Source organism: Nyctereutes procyonoides, unplaced genomic scaffold, assembly GCF_905146905.1.
Source record: "Nyctereutes procyonoides isolate TBG_1078 unplaced genomic scaffold, NYPRO_anot_genome, whole genome shotgun sequence".
Taxonomy (NCBI): domain Eukaryota; kingdom Metazoa; phylum Chordata; class Mammalia; order Carnivora; family Canidae; genus Nyctereutes; species Nyctereutes procyonoides.
The window spans coordinates 31,625,806-31,643,329 of NW_026575030.1; the positions used below are offsets into that span (position 1 = coordinate 31,625,806).

The following is a 17,524-nucleotide window of genomic DNA, read 5'->3' on the forward strand; positions in this document are numbered from 1 at the left end:
GTCGCATGCTGACTGAGCCATCCAGGCACGGCACCTCTCTCTGTAGTTATCTTTAGTTCTTCCCGCACTTTCAGTGGTCTCTTTAGAGTTTCTGCATAGTCAAGTGTACCATGATTACCGTTTTCTCTTTTTCCTTTGAGACTTCTGGAACCTCTGCCCTTCTTCAGTCTCAATTGATTGGTCTTTTCCAACTCTTCTGTTTTTAATTTCAGCTCTCATATTTTTAATTTTCAAGAGTCTTTTTCTTATTTTTTTTGTTCTTTTTCATATCACATATTCGGTTTATGAATACAATATCATGTCATTTCTGAGAATGTTGTATAGGTTTTTAAATTTTTTTCTTTTTGTTTTTGTTTCTTCTGATTTTCTTTTTTCCATTTTGTTTTGATGTTTTGTCTTTGATTTGGAGACTTTCCTTCAATGTTTAGTGATACTTAGCTGTTTTCTTATATTCGAGAATGAAACATTAAAAAACTGCTTGAATAGGCTTGACTTTGGTGCCCTAACTTTTGAGTGATTAGGTAGTAGGCTAGTGTTGTTGTTTTTATGGCAATAAAAAATATCAATATTGGTAGCTTGTTTAATTTTGGGAATAACTATTATTTTCCAAAGAAGAGTCCTTCAGCCCCTTATCTAGAAGTGGAAAGGGTGGGAAGAGGCGTATAAGGCTGGTTGCCATATTCTGGGACCTGGGTCAGGGAAGGGGTGCAGGAGAGTCTCATGCTTTAGCAGGCAGAATTTTACTTTACCCTCCTGTCTTCACCGAGTTGCTTAATCTTGTCCACTTCTGTGCCAAACATCCCTGAGGTCAAAATTCTCTGATTCAAATCTCACAGAAAATAAACTTGTCTCCTGCAGTTAGGGCAGGAAGGGGAAGTCATCCAGCTTCATAGGGTGTGAGTGTGTGTGTGTGTGTGTGTGTGTGTGTGTGTGTGTGTGTGTGAGGGGGGGGGTTAATTTGTATTACTGTGTAAGAAGAATCTTTCTACTGGTCCCCTCAATTTTTAAAAATGATTTTATTTATTTTAGAGAGTGAACAAAAGAGTGCAAAAGTGAGGAGAGGGAGAAACAGACTCCCCTACTGAGCAGGGAGCCCAATGTGGGGCTTGATCCCAGGACTCTGGGATCATGACCTGAGCTGAAGGCAGATGCCCAACTGACTGAGCCACTCACTGTCTATTTAAGATAGATAAAGGATCCATGTATCAGCATAGAACATTTCAGGAAGGATACACAAGTAACTTTAGGGCAGTTGCCTCTAGAATAGGGTCTAAGTCTAAAATCTTTCCATGACCTTGAAGGCCCTTTCTGGTCTCTTCTACTACCACTCTTCCCCCTGGATACTTTACTTTTGTTCCACTCACCTCACCACTGTCCCTCCAATGTACGAGCACAGCCCCACTTGGGGGCCTTTGCCCTTGCTGATCCTAAGACCTGGACCCTCTTCCTCCATCTATCCAGGGGGAATACTTCCTTGTACTTCCTTCAGGTTTTTGCTTTGCCTTACAAGAGAGGCCTTTTCCAACCTCCATATGCAAAATAGATTATAGTACAATATCTTAGTTTGGGCTCCAATAAGGAAAATAGCACAGACTGGGTGGTTTAAATGACAGAAGTGTATTTCTCACAGTTCTGGAGGCTGCAAAGTCTAAAATCAAGGCGCCAGCTGATTCAGTTCCTGGTGTATGCTCTTTTCCTGGTTATATTCTTGCATGACAGAGAGTGCGATCACTTCTCTCATGTCTTTTCTTCTAAGGGCACTGATCTCATTCATGAGGGATCTACCTGCCAAAGGCCCACCTCCAAATACCATCATATCAGGGATCAGGGTTTCAACATGAATTACAGTGAGACAGAAACAGTCCATAGAACAGAATGACCTCTGCCATCTCTCTGGCCCCCCTCTTCACCTTGCTTTATTTTTTCTTCATAGCACTTAGCACTACCATCTGATTTTATATATATATAAAATTCCTGAAGGTCAGGAATTTTGTCTTTATTTTGTTTATTATATTCCCCAGTACCTAGAACAGAGCCTGACACATAATAGATGCTCAATAAATACTTAATAAATGAGAAATGAATAGTAGGAGCATTTGAATACAGTGCCTATTTTAATTTTGAAAAGATACATATCACACATATGTGATGAAAACCAAAGCTTTAAATTTCTTCTGGCAAGTTCTTACTCCTCAGTGAAACTTTTAAATGGTTAATTCTCTCTGGCAGAGCAAGAATATGATCCTGGACCAAGCCTTTAAATATATAACAGAATTGAAAAGGCAAAATGATGAACTCCTGCTTAATGGAGGAAACAATGAACAAGGTAAAGATTTTAAGATTCTTACTTTTTGTTTTTTTCCGTGTTCAGGTCTTTGTGTGGCAGGACAATTTATATGAGGATAGAGAAGGCTTTTTTCACCTGAGACATTATTAAGATGATATATTCTGTGGGTCTGAGAGAATAGTGCTACAAAATAAATTCATCTTAGTTTACATCTTTCCCCTACTCTGAGCAACTCTAATCTTGCAGGCATACAGAATTCTGATTTTGGACTCTACTGTGTACTTCATGTTTGCTTAACTCATGAGATAAATAATGCTGGAACTCTCTTATTCCACTTGGATCCTCCAGCTGGGGGAATCCCATAAGAGGATGGAGGGGAGAGTCCTGCTCAATGTAACTTAAAAACAAAATAAAAATATGCCTGGGCCAAGACTTCACTGTGAATTAGCTCAAAAGGTCAAAACATTCTGTTCATAATATTACATGGCATGTGTGCATCAGACTGCCTTATCCTTTGATGAAATTTGGTTTCTGTTCTTCATTTTTTTTTAGATAATTACATTGTAAAAAAACTTAATCAAGTTTAAGTTGATTAAGTTTTTTAATAACAGCTTTTACACCCAGGCGAGTGTAAAGCTCAGAATGGTAGACAGTACGAGTTGTCCTTTATTTATGGCTCTGACAGGAGCAGAGAAAGAATTTCCTGTGACAAGTCAGTAGGTCACCTTAAGAGGAGAGGAACAAAGGTAGAATTTACTGGGTGGGGGCAGGGTTGGGTTGCCTTCATTGTGTGTCTGGAAGGTCAGCGTTCAGAATTCTCTTTGCTTACTTTAGTTAGACGACAGCTCACCCCTTCACCCAAGTCAGCTCTCTTTCACAATCCAGGCCTTGTTTTATGATGCTGGTAGGTGGGTAGTTTCATAATACAGGTTTGGTAACCTATCTGAGGCCCCACAGAAGGGATGTGAAGGCTAGAATGATGTGTAGACTTTTCTAAGGAGAGCTCCTTTGGTTTCACAGCCCAGAGGCTGAGGCAGTCAGGTTGCCGTAGGGAAAAGGGAACCTGTCAGAAAAACACAGGTTGCATGGGGCTCAGGACAAGAGCAGGTAGGCCAGCTTGAGGCGGCTCAAGTCTGACTACGCTGTCACCTCCGCCACCATCCTTCCTTTGGTTCTTTATTGTGCATCCGCTCTCTTCTCGTTTCTTCCCCCAGCAGCTCCCTCATATACTCACTGTCCATATGACAGCCTGGGCCGTGGTCCGAGCAGTGGCCTGGGGAGTTCAGCCCAATGGGGTTGAATCTTGTCCTCACTTACTCATTTAGTACCTGTGGCGATTTACTTACCCTCTTTCCGTCTCAGCTTCCTTATCTTAAAATGAAGATAATCTTAGCATGTGTGTGGCTGACTTTCGACACATTTATGTGATCATTCCAAGCCTGTTTCTCACACTTCAAAATAGTGATGACAGCAGGTAGTTCCCATCTCATGGTTGTTATGAGGATGAAAAGAAATAATACAGTAGCAGTACTTAGACTCGAGCTGGCATAGAGTAAATGTTACCTGTCATTGTTGTTATTATGAAATGAGATGAAGAATGAAAAGTGCCAGGTGTGCCAGATGACAATAGTCATCATTATTATTTGGTCCATAGTAATTGTTCGTTCTTTCTTTCTTTCTTTTTCTTTCTTTCTTAAGATTTTATTTATTCATTTGACACAGAGAGAGAGAGAGAGCACAAGCAGGGGAAATGGCAGACAGAGAGAGAGGGGAGAAGCAGACTCCCTGCTGAGCAGTGAGCCCAATGTAGGGCTTGATCCCAGGACCCCAGGAGCATGACGTGACCCAAAGGCAGACTCTTAACCAACTGAGCCACCCAGGTGCCCCATGTCCTTTAGTTTCTGATGTCCATGACACATCGGCATCTTCTGTGTCTCTTAGTTTAAATAATCTGCTAGTCTCAGCTCATCCTTGTCAGAACAGAACTTTTTATTCCAGGCCCCCACACAGGGCATTGGCTTTGAAGATTGACTGCCGTTGGTGGAAGGAGAGGGGAGAGTACAACTATGGCAAGACAGTAGAATTGTAGGGTCACAGGCATAAATACCAGCAGCTAAGGCTGCTGCAGTAGTAGGATCCATGGGTAAAGTTCTCCCCCTTAAGAAAGAGTAAGGTTGTGACAGTAGTGTATATACATTGACCCTACCAAGGAAAATTCAAGTTCCATTATTGACACTTTCTTTGGTGCTCTACTAGATTACTTTTTAAACATTCCACTTGGACTCTGTTATTTCAAAGAGTAAAATAGAAGCAAGTTTAAAACCATTTTTAAAGAGATTATCTATTACCACCTCAAGGAAAGTTTGAAGTTAGAGCATTTAAATGCTATTCTATTGATATTCAGTGTGATTTTCCTAACATGTTACTATGATATCAGTATGTCTTTCCTCTTTTTTTTTTTTTTTTTTTTTTTTTTACTTTTGTGACAGTGCTATTGGCAATTTTTGAATTGGGAATTTTGAGATTTCTACATTGTAATTTCTGACCTTTGGGTTATTGACCTTAATGATACATTCTTTAAAAAGGATGTGATAGAGGCTTAAGATATCATTGTAAAAAGGAGAAAGAATTTGCTTTAGAGAAGAACTGAAAATTTTCAGTTGAGGTGTTTAGAAATACTAGAACTAGAATTCAGTGGTTAGCACACAGCATTTTCTTAGTTACTATTAATACTGACAGTAACAGGTAATTGTTTCACTTTTATTTTTAATATTGTAGCTGAAGAAATTAAAAAGCTACGTAAACAACTGGAAGAAATTCAAAAAGAAAATGGCCGGTATATTGAATTACTAAAAGCAAATGACATATGCCTCTATGATGACCCCACAATCCACTGGAAAGGAAATCTTAAAAACTCAAAGGTCTCTGTTGTTATTCCCAGTGATCAGGTTCAGAAAAATATCATTGTTTATTCCAATGGGAGTCAGCCTGGTGGAAACAGCCAGGGAACAGCTGTTCAAGGGATAACCTTTAATGTTGGTCATAATTTACAAAAGCAAACTGCCAATGTGGTGCCAGTACAGAGGACTTGCAATCTTGTGACTCCTGTATCTATTTCTGGAGTTTACCCTTCTGAAAACAAGCCATGGCATCAGACTACAGTTTCTGCATTGGCTGCCAACCAGCCTGTTCCTCTTTGTCTTCCTGCTACCATTTCTGCTCAAAATATTCTTGAACTTTCCACCTCTGAAAGCGAATCGAGTGTGCTTGGTGCCACCAGTGCCTCACTGATCGCTGTTCCCATTGGGCCTGAACCTCCCCAACGTCGTTCCTTGCACACATGTCTAAATGATCAAAGTTCTCCTGAAAATAAGAATGGGCAAGAGAGCCCCAAATTAGTGAAGAAGACAGTCTCTTGTGCCACAAGCATCCCCACCGCCTCCTCAGCGACTGCCACGAAAGTGCACCATGGAAGCAAGTCCTGCCTGAGCGTACAGGATTTCAGAAATGATTTTCAAACCACCTTTGTTGTTTCAGTTACCACCACGGTCTGCTCCCAGCCTCCCAGATCTGCAGGTGATTCTTGTCCAGCGAGCATTAGCAAGGGTGCAGACTCGGCAAGTGTTACTGCAGTGGTGGCCCCTTCTGCCCCCGGAGGAGGGAAGACCACCACTCCGATAAGCACTGTCTCTGCAAACCCTTTGGACAATGGTTGGACTCTTTCTTGTTCTTTGCCTTCTTCAAGTGTTAGTGCTTCAGATTTAAAAAACATTAATAGCCTTACCCGAATTTCCTCTGCTGGAAACACACAGACCACGTGGACTACTTTGCAACTGGCGGGAAACACTATTCAGCCCTTAAGCCAGACACCTTCTTCTGCTGTGACTCCGGTATTAAATGAGTCTGGTACCAGCCCTACCACAACCAACCACAGTAAACACGTCGCCACAGGCGTCAACTTGAATAATTCCTTTCCAGCAGATGGGCAGGCAGTTGAGCAAGTAGTTGTAACCTTGCCTTCTTGTCCATCCTTACCTATGCAGCCACTGATTGCCCAGCCACAAGTTAAATCTCAGCCTCCAAAAAATATCCTTCCATTGAATTCAGCAATGCAAGTGATTCAGATGGCTCAGCCAGTTGGGTCGGCTGTTAATGCAGCTCCAGCTAATCAAAATGTTATCATTCTTCAGCCCCCCAGCACTACCCCATGCCCAACAGTGATGAGAGCAGAGGTTCCCAACCAAACAGTAGGTCAACAGATAGTGATCATACAGGCAGCTAATCAGAACCCCTTGCCGCTCCTCTCAGCTCCACCTCCTGGTTCTGTTCGACTCCCTGTCAATGGAACCAGTGCTCTCATAGGGTCTAATAATTCAGTGCAAAATGTTTCGACCCCACAGACTTTTGGAGGAAAGCATCTTGTCCATATATTACCAAGACCTTCATCTTTATCAACGTCTAGTTCAACACAAACTTTTTCTGTCACCATGTCAAACCAACAACAGCCTCAAACCATTTCTTTAAATGGACAGCTCTTTGCTTTGCAGCCTGTGATGTCCTCATCAGGAGCTACAAATCAAACCCCTATGCAAATTATCCAACCCACCACCAGCGAAGATCCAAATACCAATGTTGCCCTGAATACATTTGGAGCTTTGGCCAGCCTCAATCAAAGCATATCACAGATGGCTGGGCAAAGCTGTGTACAGTTGTCTATTAGCCAGCCTGCCAATCCTCCAACTGCTGCAAATAGTCAGACCACCCCAGTCAACTGTGTTTCATTAACAACAACTGTAGCATCTCCCATGACAACGGATAATTCAGCCACACTACCCAGTACTTACAGTCTAGTAACTACTCCCTCAGTGAACACTGTAGCTTGTTTACCTAACGTGAGGTCAAAAAGATTGAATAAGAAGCCAAGTGCCAAGAAACACTTAGCAGCTAACAAGTCAGCTTGCCCCCTGAACCCAGTCAGAGATGCGAGCAAGTTAGACTGCCCCAGCGCTGAAGCCACCGCAGAGCCGTCGTGTGCCGAAGGGCTGCTGGAAAGCCTCCCTGTTGTGTTACCATCTGTCACCGTGTCCCAGGCAAATAGTGTAAGTGTTTCTGGCTCACATTCTTTGGATGTTCTGAATTCTGAATCGGTGATACCTGAATCTGTACCCAAATCTAAGTCAGCAGAAGAGACTAGCTCACCCTCCCAAGAACCTGTAACAAGCGAACATTTTGTAACGGCCCCAGCAAAATCCAAAGATTCTGCCCCCATTTTGCAACGAGAGACATCTCAGGATAAGCCACCAACTAGTTTGGCATTGTCAGACGCTGCCAAATCCTGCACTTCGGCCAACGTGTTGATTCCATCTCCAAGCGATCCCCACATTTTGGTTTCTCAGGTTTCTGGTCTGTCATCTACCACTAGCACTAGCACCGACTGTGTTTCTGAGGTCGAGATCATTGCTGAACCTTGCAGAGTGGAGCAAGATTCCACGTCTGAAACAATGCAAACGACAGGTCTCTTAAAGGGGCAAGGTTTGACTGCATTGCTGTCTGGTCTTGCTAAAGAAAAAGACCCTCAGAAACTCTCTCTTTCAGTCCAGGTGGACCATCCTGACTTTTCTTCCGACAGTTCTAAAATAGTTGATTCAAGTGTCGAGTTACATCCCAAACAGGACCTCTTGCTGATGAACAGTGATGATAGAGATCCAGGGCAGCATCACTCCTGCGTCCCTGATCAGGAGGTTATTAACGGTTCCTTGCTTGGCAGCAGGCAGGCTGACTCTCCCATGTCAACCAGTTCTGGCAGTAGCCGCAGTTTCTCCGTGGCGTCCATGCTTCCTGAAACGACTAGAGAGGATGTCACCAGCAATACGACAACTAATACTTGTGACAGCTGTACCTTTGTAGAGCAAACTGATATAGTCGCCCTTGCAGCAAGAGCTATTTTTGACCAGGAGAACCTTGAGAAGGGAAGAGCTGGCAGCCAGGCTGATATGAGGGAAGTTGCTTCGAAGCCTTCTGAAGCGTCACCTTTAGAGGGAGACCAGCCTTTCAAAACACAGATATCTAAAGAGGGGGGCACGGGACAGACAGAAGCAACACCAAATGAATTTAATTCTCAGGATTCGATTGAAGCAACTGTGGATCGGCCCCTTGGAAAACCAAGTTGTTCTGTAGGAATTAAAACATCAAATGCCTCTTTACAGGTTTCGACTTCTCAGCCACCGAGCATCACCAGTTTGAGTGTGAACAATCTTATCCACCAGAGCAGCATCAGCCATCCCCTGGTCAGCTGTGCTGGTTTATCCCAGACTTCAGAGCAAACAGCTGTTCCTGCAACGGTTAACCTGACCGTTGCCTCCAGCTCCTACACCAGTCAGCCTCCTGGACCAGCTCTGATGACCGAATATCCCCAAGAACAGCTGAATACCATTGCTGGCACCATACCAAATCCACAGATTCAAGAGCCACTCTTAAAGCCAAGTCAGGAAAGCCGCAAAGACTCTGCTAAGCGTGCTGTCCAAGACGACCTTTTATTGTCTTCAGCTAAACGTCAAAAGCATTGTCAGCCCGCCCCGCTGAGGCTTGAAGCTATGTCCCTGATGAGCCGAACCCCAGACAGCATTTCTGATCAAGCTCAGATGATGGTCAATCAGCTCCCTCCCAATTCGGCAAACTCTGTTGGGCCTGTTAGCAACCCAGCACACGGAGATGGCCTTACACGACTATTTCCACCTAGTAACAATTTTGTTGCCCCTGCACTGAGGCAAACGGAAGTCCAGTGCAGTTCTCAGAATTCAGTTGCTGAGCAGCAGCAAACCCAGGCCAGTCAACATCTCCAAGCCCTGCAACAGCATGTTCCAGCCCAGGGGGTATCTCACCTGCATAGCAACCACCTCTACTTAAAGCAGCAGCAGCAGCAGCAGCAGCAACAACAGCAAGCAGGGCAGCTAAGAGAGAGGCATCACTTGTATCAGCTGCAGCATCACGTACCTCATGCAGAGAGCTCTGTCCACTCTCAGCCCCATAATGTCCACCAACAGAGAACTCTACAACAGGAAGTCCAGATGCAGAAAAAGAGGAATCTTGTTCAGGGCTCTCAGGCCTCTCAGCTTTCCTTACAACCAAAGCACCACGGAACTGACCAGTCCCGACCCAAGAGTGGGCAGCCCCACCCCCACCATCAGCAGATGCAGCAACAGATGCAGCAACACTTTGGAAGCACCCAGCCGGAGAAGAGTTGTGAAAACCCTTCAACCAGCCGGAACCACCATAACCATCCCCAGAACCATCTCAATCAAGATATCATGCACCAGCAGCAGGATGTGGGAAGCAGGCAGCAAGGTTCGGGGGTTTCTTCGGAACATGTGTCTGGGCATAATCCAATGCAGAGGCTTTTGACATCAAGAGGCCTAGAGCAGCAAATGGGGTCCCAGCCGAGCATCGTGACCAGACCTTCAGACATGACCTGTACTCCACACAGGCCGGAGAGGAATAGAGTTTCAAGTTATTCTGCTGAGGCACTTATTGGAAAGACGTCTTCTAATTCAGAGCAGAGAATGGGCATATCAATTCAGGGTTCCAGAGTTTCAGATCAGCTTGAGATGAGAAGCTATCTTGATGTCCCCAGGAATAAGAGTTTGGCCATTCACAATATGCAGGGTCGCGTGGACCACACGGTTGCCTCGGATATCCGCCTTTCCGACTGTCAGACATTTAAACCAAGTGGAGCCAGTCAGCAGCCCCAGAGTAATTTTGAAGTACAATCTTCAAGAAATAATGAAATAGGTAACCCTGTATCATCATTGAGGAGTATGCAGTCCCAGGCCTTTCGAATTAGTCAAAACCCTGGTCCACCGCCAATCGACCGCCAAAAGAGATTACCTTATCCAGCAGTTCAGAGTATCCCGGCAGGAAACGCCATCCCACCAAGGGACAGTGAGAATCCATGCCACCAGAGTTTCATGCAGAGTTTACTCGCCCCTCACCTTGGAGATCAGGTCCTTGGAAGCCAGAGGTCCCTCTCAGAGCATCAGAGGAACACACAGTGTGGCCCATCCTCTGCAATTGAATATACTTGCCCCCCGACTCATGAAAGTGTTCATATTAGAAGAGAGAGTGAGAGTCAGAACAGGGAAAGTTGTGACATGTCCTTAGGTGCAATTAACACCAGGAACAGCACCTTGAATATTCCTTTCTCGAGTTCTTCTTCTTCAGGAGATATTCAGGGTCGAAACACAAGTCCCAATGTTTCTGTGCAGAAGTCCAATCCCATGAGGATAACTGACAGTCATGGGACCAAGGGCCACATGAACCCTCCAGTCACAACCAACATGCATGGGGTTGCAAGGCCAGCTCTACCCCATCCGTCTGTGTCTCACGGAAATGCTGAGCAAGGGCCTCCCGTACGTCCGACTAATTCTTCAGTTCCCCAGCGATCAAGGCATCCCTTGCAAGACAGCAGTGGTTCCAAAATTCGTCAGCCTGAACGGAATCGTTCTGGAAACCAAAGACACAGTAATGTCTTTGACCCAAGTCTCCCCCATCTTCCTCTGTCTACCAGTGGCAGCATGATCCTTGGACGCCAGCAACCCACTACAGAGAAGAGAGGAAGTATCGTTCGTTTCATGCCTGATAGCCCACAAGTCCCTAATGATAATTCAGCGCCCGACCAGCATTCACTATCACAAAATTTCGGTTTTCCTTTTATTCCCGAGGGTGGCATGAATCCACCAATAAATGCTAATACTTCTTTCATTCCACAGGTTACTCAGCCTAGTGCCACTCGAACGCCAGCTCTCATCCCTGTAGACCCCCAAAACACGCTACCCTCCTTTTATCCCCCGTACTCTCCCGCTCATCCTACACTGTCCAATGATATTTCCATCCCCTATTTCTCCAATCAAATGTTCTCAAATCCTAGCACCGAGAAGGTAAACAGCGGAGGCTTAAATAATCGATTCGGATCAATTCTGTCTCCTCCCAGACCTGTCGGTTTTGCTCAACCAAGTTTTCCTCTTCTCCCTGACATGCCGCCCATGCACATGACCAACTCTCACTTGTCCAACTTTAACATGACATCTTTGTTTCCAGAAATAGCTACGGCTCTTCCCGATGGCTCGGCAATGTCACCTTTGCTTACGATAGCAAACTCCTCTGCCTCTGACTCTTCCAAGCAGTCCTCAAACAGACCTGCCCACAACATAAGCCATATTCTAGGTCATGACTGCAGTTCAGCTGTTTAAATACTGACAGACTAAATGTACATGTATCTGCTGAGATTGCAAATGCATTGGTGTGTGCATGCACAGGTAATGCACATGGAGAGGGAGGCCGTGTGTGTGTGTGTGTGTGTGTGTGTGTGTGTGTGTGTGTCTTTGTGTTTGTATAATCAATTTCCAGTTACCTTCTGAATGTAGGGAAACTACGTCAGAGATGATGCGAATCCTGGGTTGTCAAAAACAATTATCTCTCCTTTTTAACTGCACAGTGTGCTTTTTAAAACTTTCCAAGCGGAGTTACATTTTCAAGTTTGATTTGTAATCTTATATTCCCTAAATGCTAGTCAGCTGGAAGTCGGTGGGGGCGGGGGTGTCCTTTTGGCATGTGCTGGGTAGTAGGAAAGAACCTGGATTTTAAACTTGATTGTTGATCATTTATTAAATAGATACTTGAGATAGTCAAATTGCTTTCCAAAAATCCAGACACTTTGATACAACACAGTGGCTCATCACCAAATGTTTGGCCAATGTCAGCATCTAGAATGGTTCCTTACCCATGGCAGGTGTTGCATTAACATGGAATGGATGTCCATGGTTAAAGTCAAGCAGTCAGCAAATACATGAGTTGTTGAATCAGCTTTCATTTCCAAGGTTTGGTTTAGGTAGAGGCTTCTTTCTTAATTATGACAATTCATTGGTTTTCTGAATTTAATGTCTTGTCCTTCAAATTGGAGAGCCATTTTATCTTTTAATGTGCCAAGATGCTGGAACACAAAGGTCTTCCTTACTTAGCCTTAAAAATAGCAATCTAAAAAAGCAAAGTACATAGACGTTCTCCATTTTGCGCTTGCATTTTGCATCAGGTCATAAAGATAAAAGCAGTTGTATTGCGAAGTTTTGCTTGTGTCCAGTTAAAGATTGTTGTTTCATCAATTAAATTTTGTTTTAGTGTTCTTTTTTTCTGTTCATTTGATCTTGAAATAATTTCCTTTATATTTGTTTAATCATTAGGAACTGCTCAGTAAATAATGTGTTTGGAATCTACACAATTATTTGAGCCTTACTTTTTAAATATTTCTGAGCAGGGTCTTGAGCTCTGTCAGTATTTTCACTTACTGATATTTATATTTAAAATATGGCATTGTATGTTACATTGTTACCCTTCTTAGTAATTATAATGAGAAGATGAATTTGTTCATTATTTTTCCTGATGGTAGATGTGAAACGGTGCTTCAGAAAATTGTCTATGTATATGTCCATGGGTGTGAATGTGTGTGTGCATGCGTGTGCACGGGTTCACAGACATAGATTTTAAAGTATAAATTGGTCCTTTAAAAATTGGCCTGCCATCTGGAAATGGAAATTGTGACCTGAGACCTGCTGAAGTATTGGAAAACTTGACGTAAGGGTTTTTAAAAGCCCCAGAGGAGTGAGTTGTGTACACACACACACACACACACACACACTCACACACAGACAGATACATTGAATCTTAAAAACTTAAAACCTATGAAAACAACCATATATACTCATATTCTCAAACCTGTTACTCTTTGTTGTTATATTCTGGGCCAAATAGAGGAACGAGTGGGAGAGAGACGTATAAATGATGTTGTCTGCTCTGTTAATAAAATGAACCCAAGGACCAGCATTTTATTTTATTTTTTCCTCCTTAAAAATGCCTCCTCAGGCTGGGTCAGAGCAGTTAACTCTGGCAAATACCTCTTGTGAAGACTCAGTAAAAGGGTCATGTGTGCCTCTTCAACTGTTCTTACCAAACCTTCCTCCCTCTTCCTGCTGCCCACCCAGCAGCCTCCTGGGGGCAAAAGAGAAAAAGAAAAAGAATTGCAAACAGGAAAAGCTTCTGTATTTTCTCCTTCAAATTGGTCATGGTGAAGAACAGGAGTTACTTAAATAAGACCACAGATAAACACAGTAGTTAAAAGTTTCAATTGGGAAAAAAGTGCGATTCATGGCCTGTTTTTTAATTTTCTTAACTGGCTTTTAAGTTACAACATTCAGATTTTTCTCTGTACTTGAAAGGCCCAACCTGCCAATTTCAAGAATAGTCTTCAATATGTTTGGCTATTCATCCTCCCTCCCTCTGCTCTCCCTGTCGCTCTGTCAGTCTGTCACTCTGTCTGTCTCTCTCACATACACATCCAGACACACGCACGCACGTACAGAGAGGTAGCCACTGCGTTCTGAGGAACTGGGCACCGTTAGATATAATTAGAACTACGGTAACAAGCTAAGGAGAAGATCAGTTTGAACACTGCAACAGGAAGGCCTCAGAGCCTGGTACTTTCAGGTATTTCTCTGTTGCACTGATTTTCCTTTTCTGCACAGCCCTGTTCAGAGGTAGCATCTGCATATTTCAGAGCTTTCATTCCAAGCATGTAATACTTTGATTCCAAATGAGCCTCTACCCCTAAGTAAGGTTTATTTGGCCATCTCAAGAAAGATGTGACCACCTACCAATTATTTGGCTCCTGCTTACATGTAGCTCTAATTATCTTACAGACGTGCATGTATATGTAAGAGATCACTGTATATATGGACTCGATTCTGAAAGTGTTCGAAGCCTAGTAGTCTTACTTGATTTAAAAGGACGAGTGTATGAGCTTTACCAGCAGTATATTAAATATTTGATAATCAGAGCTACATGATTTTGGGGAGGAAATTTATTATTTAATATCCAGCAATCTCGATAAAATTTTTGGCTAAAGTATGGCAGGAAACAGTCCGTTTTGGTTATAGCAAATTTAATGTTATCCTTGGTAATATCCTTGCTAATATATGACTGTAGAATGTAAAACCATTTCCACAAATAATTTTGTAATTTCTGGAAATACACAAACATATATAAATGTATGAATCATAAATGAGTCATTAATTAAATTATTTCTCTTTTAGTGTTACAGATCACATAGAATCAATTAGAGAAAGTGGTTGATTCCTCTAAATATTTAATGCAGTAATTCCTAATGAGGTGAAAATTTCAGATTCTCATGTATAATTTTTAATGTGTGAATCATGGAAAAAAGAAATCAAGTGTGATGTCATTTGTTTTTTTGGTACATAGCAGTTGTTTGGGGGTATTTTATACCATTTCAGGAAATTTATTTTTATTTAAATTGTAAGACCTTTTGGAGGGACCAGGGATGGCACTTTTTTCCAAAGGTGGAAAAATACTCCACAGTGATCATGCTTTATAAAATTTAACATTTTAGAACTGTGGAAAAAGAAGAATGAGGAGGGAATATTCTTTTATAGCAGTTTCCAGTTACATATTAGGGTGAACTGCAATAAAGATCAATTTTTAAAAATCAGCCTTGTTTTTTTCCACCTGATCAGCCTTCTTAAAATACACAATTAATTAAACATTTTAAAGATAATTAATTTGTCTTGCTCTTGCCTTCTAACATCCGTGTCATGGAGAGGCTAAAAATTCATACCCCCCGCCCAAAAAAATGTAGAAACACATTTTAATGGGAGTGAAATTTTAAAAATTTGAAAAAGCACCTTCTTAGCCTTGTCCTTCCTTTGAACCATAGGTACCTGGGCTCCTCTTTTCTTCTACCTGCTCCATGTCAAACAGGTAGCAGGGAACCTGCTCATTTCCTTAGGATGATTCCTCCTCTGCCTTGAAATGTTTACTGGGCCCATTGTGATAGTGAGGCATGCTCCTAAATCAGTGATTCCCAATTCCTGGCTTTGGGAACCAATATATCTCCTGTTCTATCAAAGGACAGCACGATTTCTTGACACAAAATTAGTTCAGAGTTGATTTAAAATATTGAGTGTGCCATACAGTTCTGCTCCTTGTTTTGATGAACTTGCCCCCCCTCCCCCCCCACGGAGGAGTTTAGGAAGCGCAAAGGTGGTACTAAAATCAGATGGCTTTGGGTTGATACCTTTAGGAACCTGGAAGTCGTAATTCTGTTGTCTGTATAAGTTCTACCTTTGCCCGGAGAGAATCGCCTATGGCTGTGTACATCCAGAGGGCAATAATAATAAGCCAAATAAACTAGTGTGAAGTTAATCTGTGAGTGATGACTTTATGATACCTATATGCAAATTAGAGACCAGAGATTCGTTTCTTCTTGAACTACCGTTTTGGCTAAATGCTCCCAACAGAAAAGGGTCCTTTTTTTTTTTTTTTTTTTTTTTTTGACTTAACCATAGTCTCCCTGCTTTCTACACTTTCTGTGTGAGCCTGACAGTGTTTTAATCCAGAGTCTGTGGGGGACAGACACCAAGTGTAGACTGAGGCAGTCCAGCATGAGGACCTTCTTGGACATAGAGCTTCTAGTTCTGCCCACATGCCTCTATCCTGGCACTGCACTTTACCTGAAACTGTGCCTCTGGTCCTAAGACCAGTCATTGGAACACATCACTCACCCGCTCCTCTGTTAAAAAGCAAAGGGCCAGCCAGAATGGTACATGCTGTGTCATCAAAACCTAGAAGACTAGAACAGCTGATATTTCTCACGGTTGCCTTATCATTCTCTGAGCCATCTTCAATGCAGATCTTGTAAAAAAAAAATGTACTAGTTAGAAGCATAACTCCTTTTAAACTCAGAGCTTGTAGGTGGTGGTCATTCAACATTGTTTCCATATTTGCCCAAACCTTATCAACTGTAGGGCTGTGGCGCATGCATGTGTTCTTAAACATGAGCCAACCTGGGTTGAAAGTATTGGATCTAATATTCAAATTGCTGTTGTTTTGGATGATAATCTGTCACGAGAGATCTCATGAGACATAGAAGATAACTCTTGTGATTTAACACTTTTTTAAAAAGATGATCCTAAGTTGTGGTTTTTCAGGTTTTTTGGCTCAGTTGTGTGTCTAGCTCTTCACCATACTATGTCATAGGAACTTAGAGTTTTCTCCATCTAACTCCTTCTTCACTTCTCTGGATCTCTTTATCCCCAGCCCTTAAGTCTTAAAACCATTTTCATCTGTGAGGTCATCGAGGCACTGGACTTGACTATAATGGTAACCTTTAAGGGAGTTGAACTGTTGATCTTCCAAGAAGAAAGGGACCAGACAGTGTTGCTTAAAATGCTGCAGTTGTGTTACTGTGAAGAAAAGATTTGCTTCCACTTTCAGCAGGCTATATATATATATATATATATATATATATATATATATATATATAATTTGTATATATACACATTTTGGTAAAAATAGGTGGAAAAATCTGAGAACATAATTACCTTCACAAATTATTTATAGATACACTGGGTGAGAGGCTTACTGTAGGGCAGTCACCAGAAAAAACCTAACTGTAGTCTTTCAATAGTGTAATATTTGTATCTATTCCCATGCCAGCGATGTCTGCTGTGTACAGTGTCCTATTACTGTAAATCACCTGGTTTATAATCCTAATGGGAACTAATTTGTTTTATAATGGAATCCAGAGCAGATATGTATAATACGATCAGGATTGTCCTACAGTTGTAAATAAGAATAGGTCCTGTTTATTTTGACATCTTTTTACAAATGCATTGTATTAGGGTGTGAATATTCTGAACCATGCTCTTGTTTAAAGTTTTGAAATTTTTATTGGTAAATGTAACATTTTAATGGTTGTAATAATTATTTGTATAGATATGAATATAGTATTTTATTTAAGAAAATAAACTTTGCATTTTTGCATTGTGAATTCTGTTGTTTCTGATCATTGCATGTGCCGCCTCAAACCTGCTATTAAAATGATTTGTCTTGCCTACAAAGTTTTCTATTCAAGTAATCTTTCAATTTTACCAAGATGTCTGAAAATGATACCATGACACATTTCCCATGGGAAGTGTGTTCCTGGTCAGAGTCAACCTCAAATAAGTCATAATTATGACCAGTGCCATATTGTCAGAGCAAACCATACACCTTTGTACCTATTGTAAAAAGCAAAATTAAAATTCTAGATCTAGAGGTGCCTAGGTGGCTCAGTAGGTTGAGCGTCTGCTTTTGTCTCAAATCATGATCCCAGGGTCCTGGGATGGAGTCCGC

The 17,524-nt window shown here is 42.1% G+C and overlaps 1 protein-coding gene across 5 annotated transcripts in view; it reads left to right on the forward strand.

The window, feature by feature from the left end:
* The window catches only part of USF3 (upstream transcription factor family member 3), a 50,651-nt gene extending 33,471 nt beyond the window's left edge, over window positions 1-17,180 (forward strand). For all 5 annotated transcript variants that reach the window (XM_055316454.1, XM_055316458.1, XM_055316455.1 and 2 more), the window contains 2 exons: window positions 2,230-2,326; window positions 5,066-17,180. In XM_055316454.1, coding sequence (XP_055172429.1) covers window positions 2,230-2,326; window positions 5,066-11,532 — 6,564 coding nt within the window. In that variant the 3' untranslated portion in view covers window positions 11,533-17,180. The remainder of the gene's footprint in view (window positions 1-2,229; window positions 2,327-5,065) is intronic.
* Window positions 17,181-17,524: the final 344 nt, after the last annotated feature.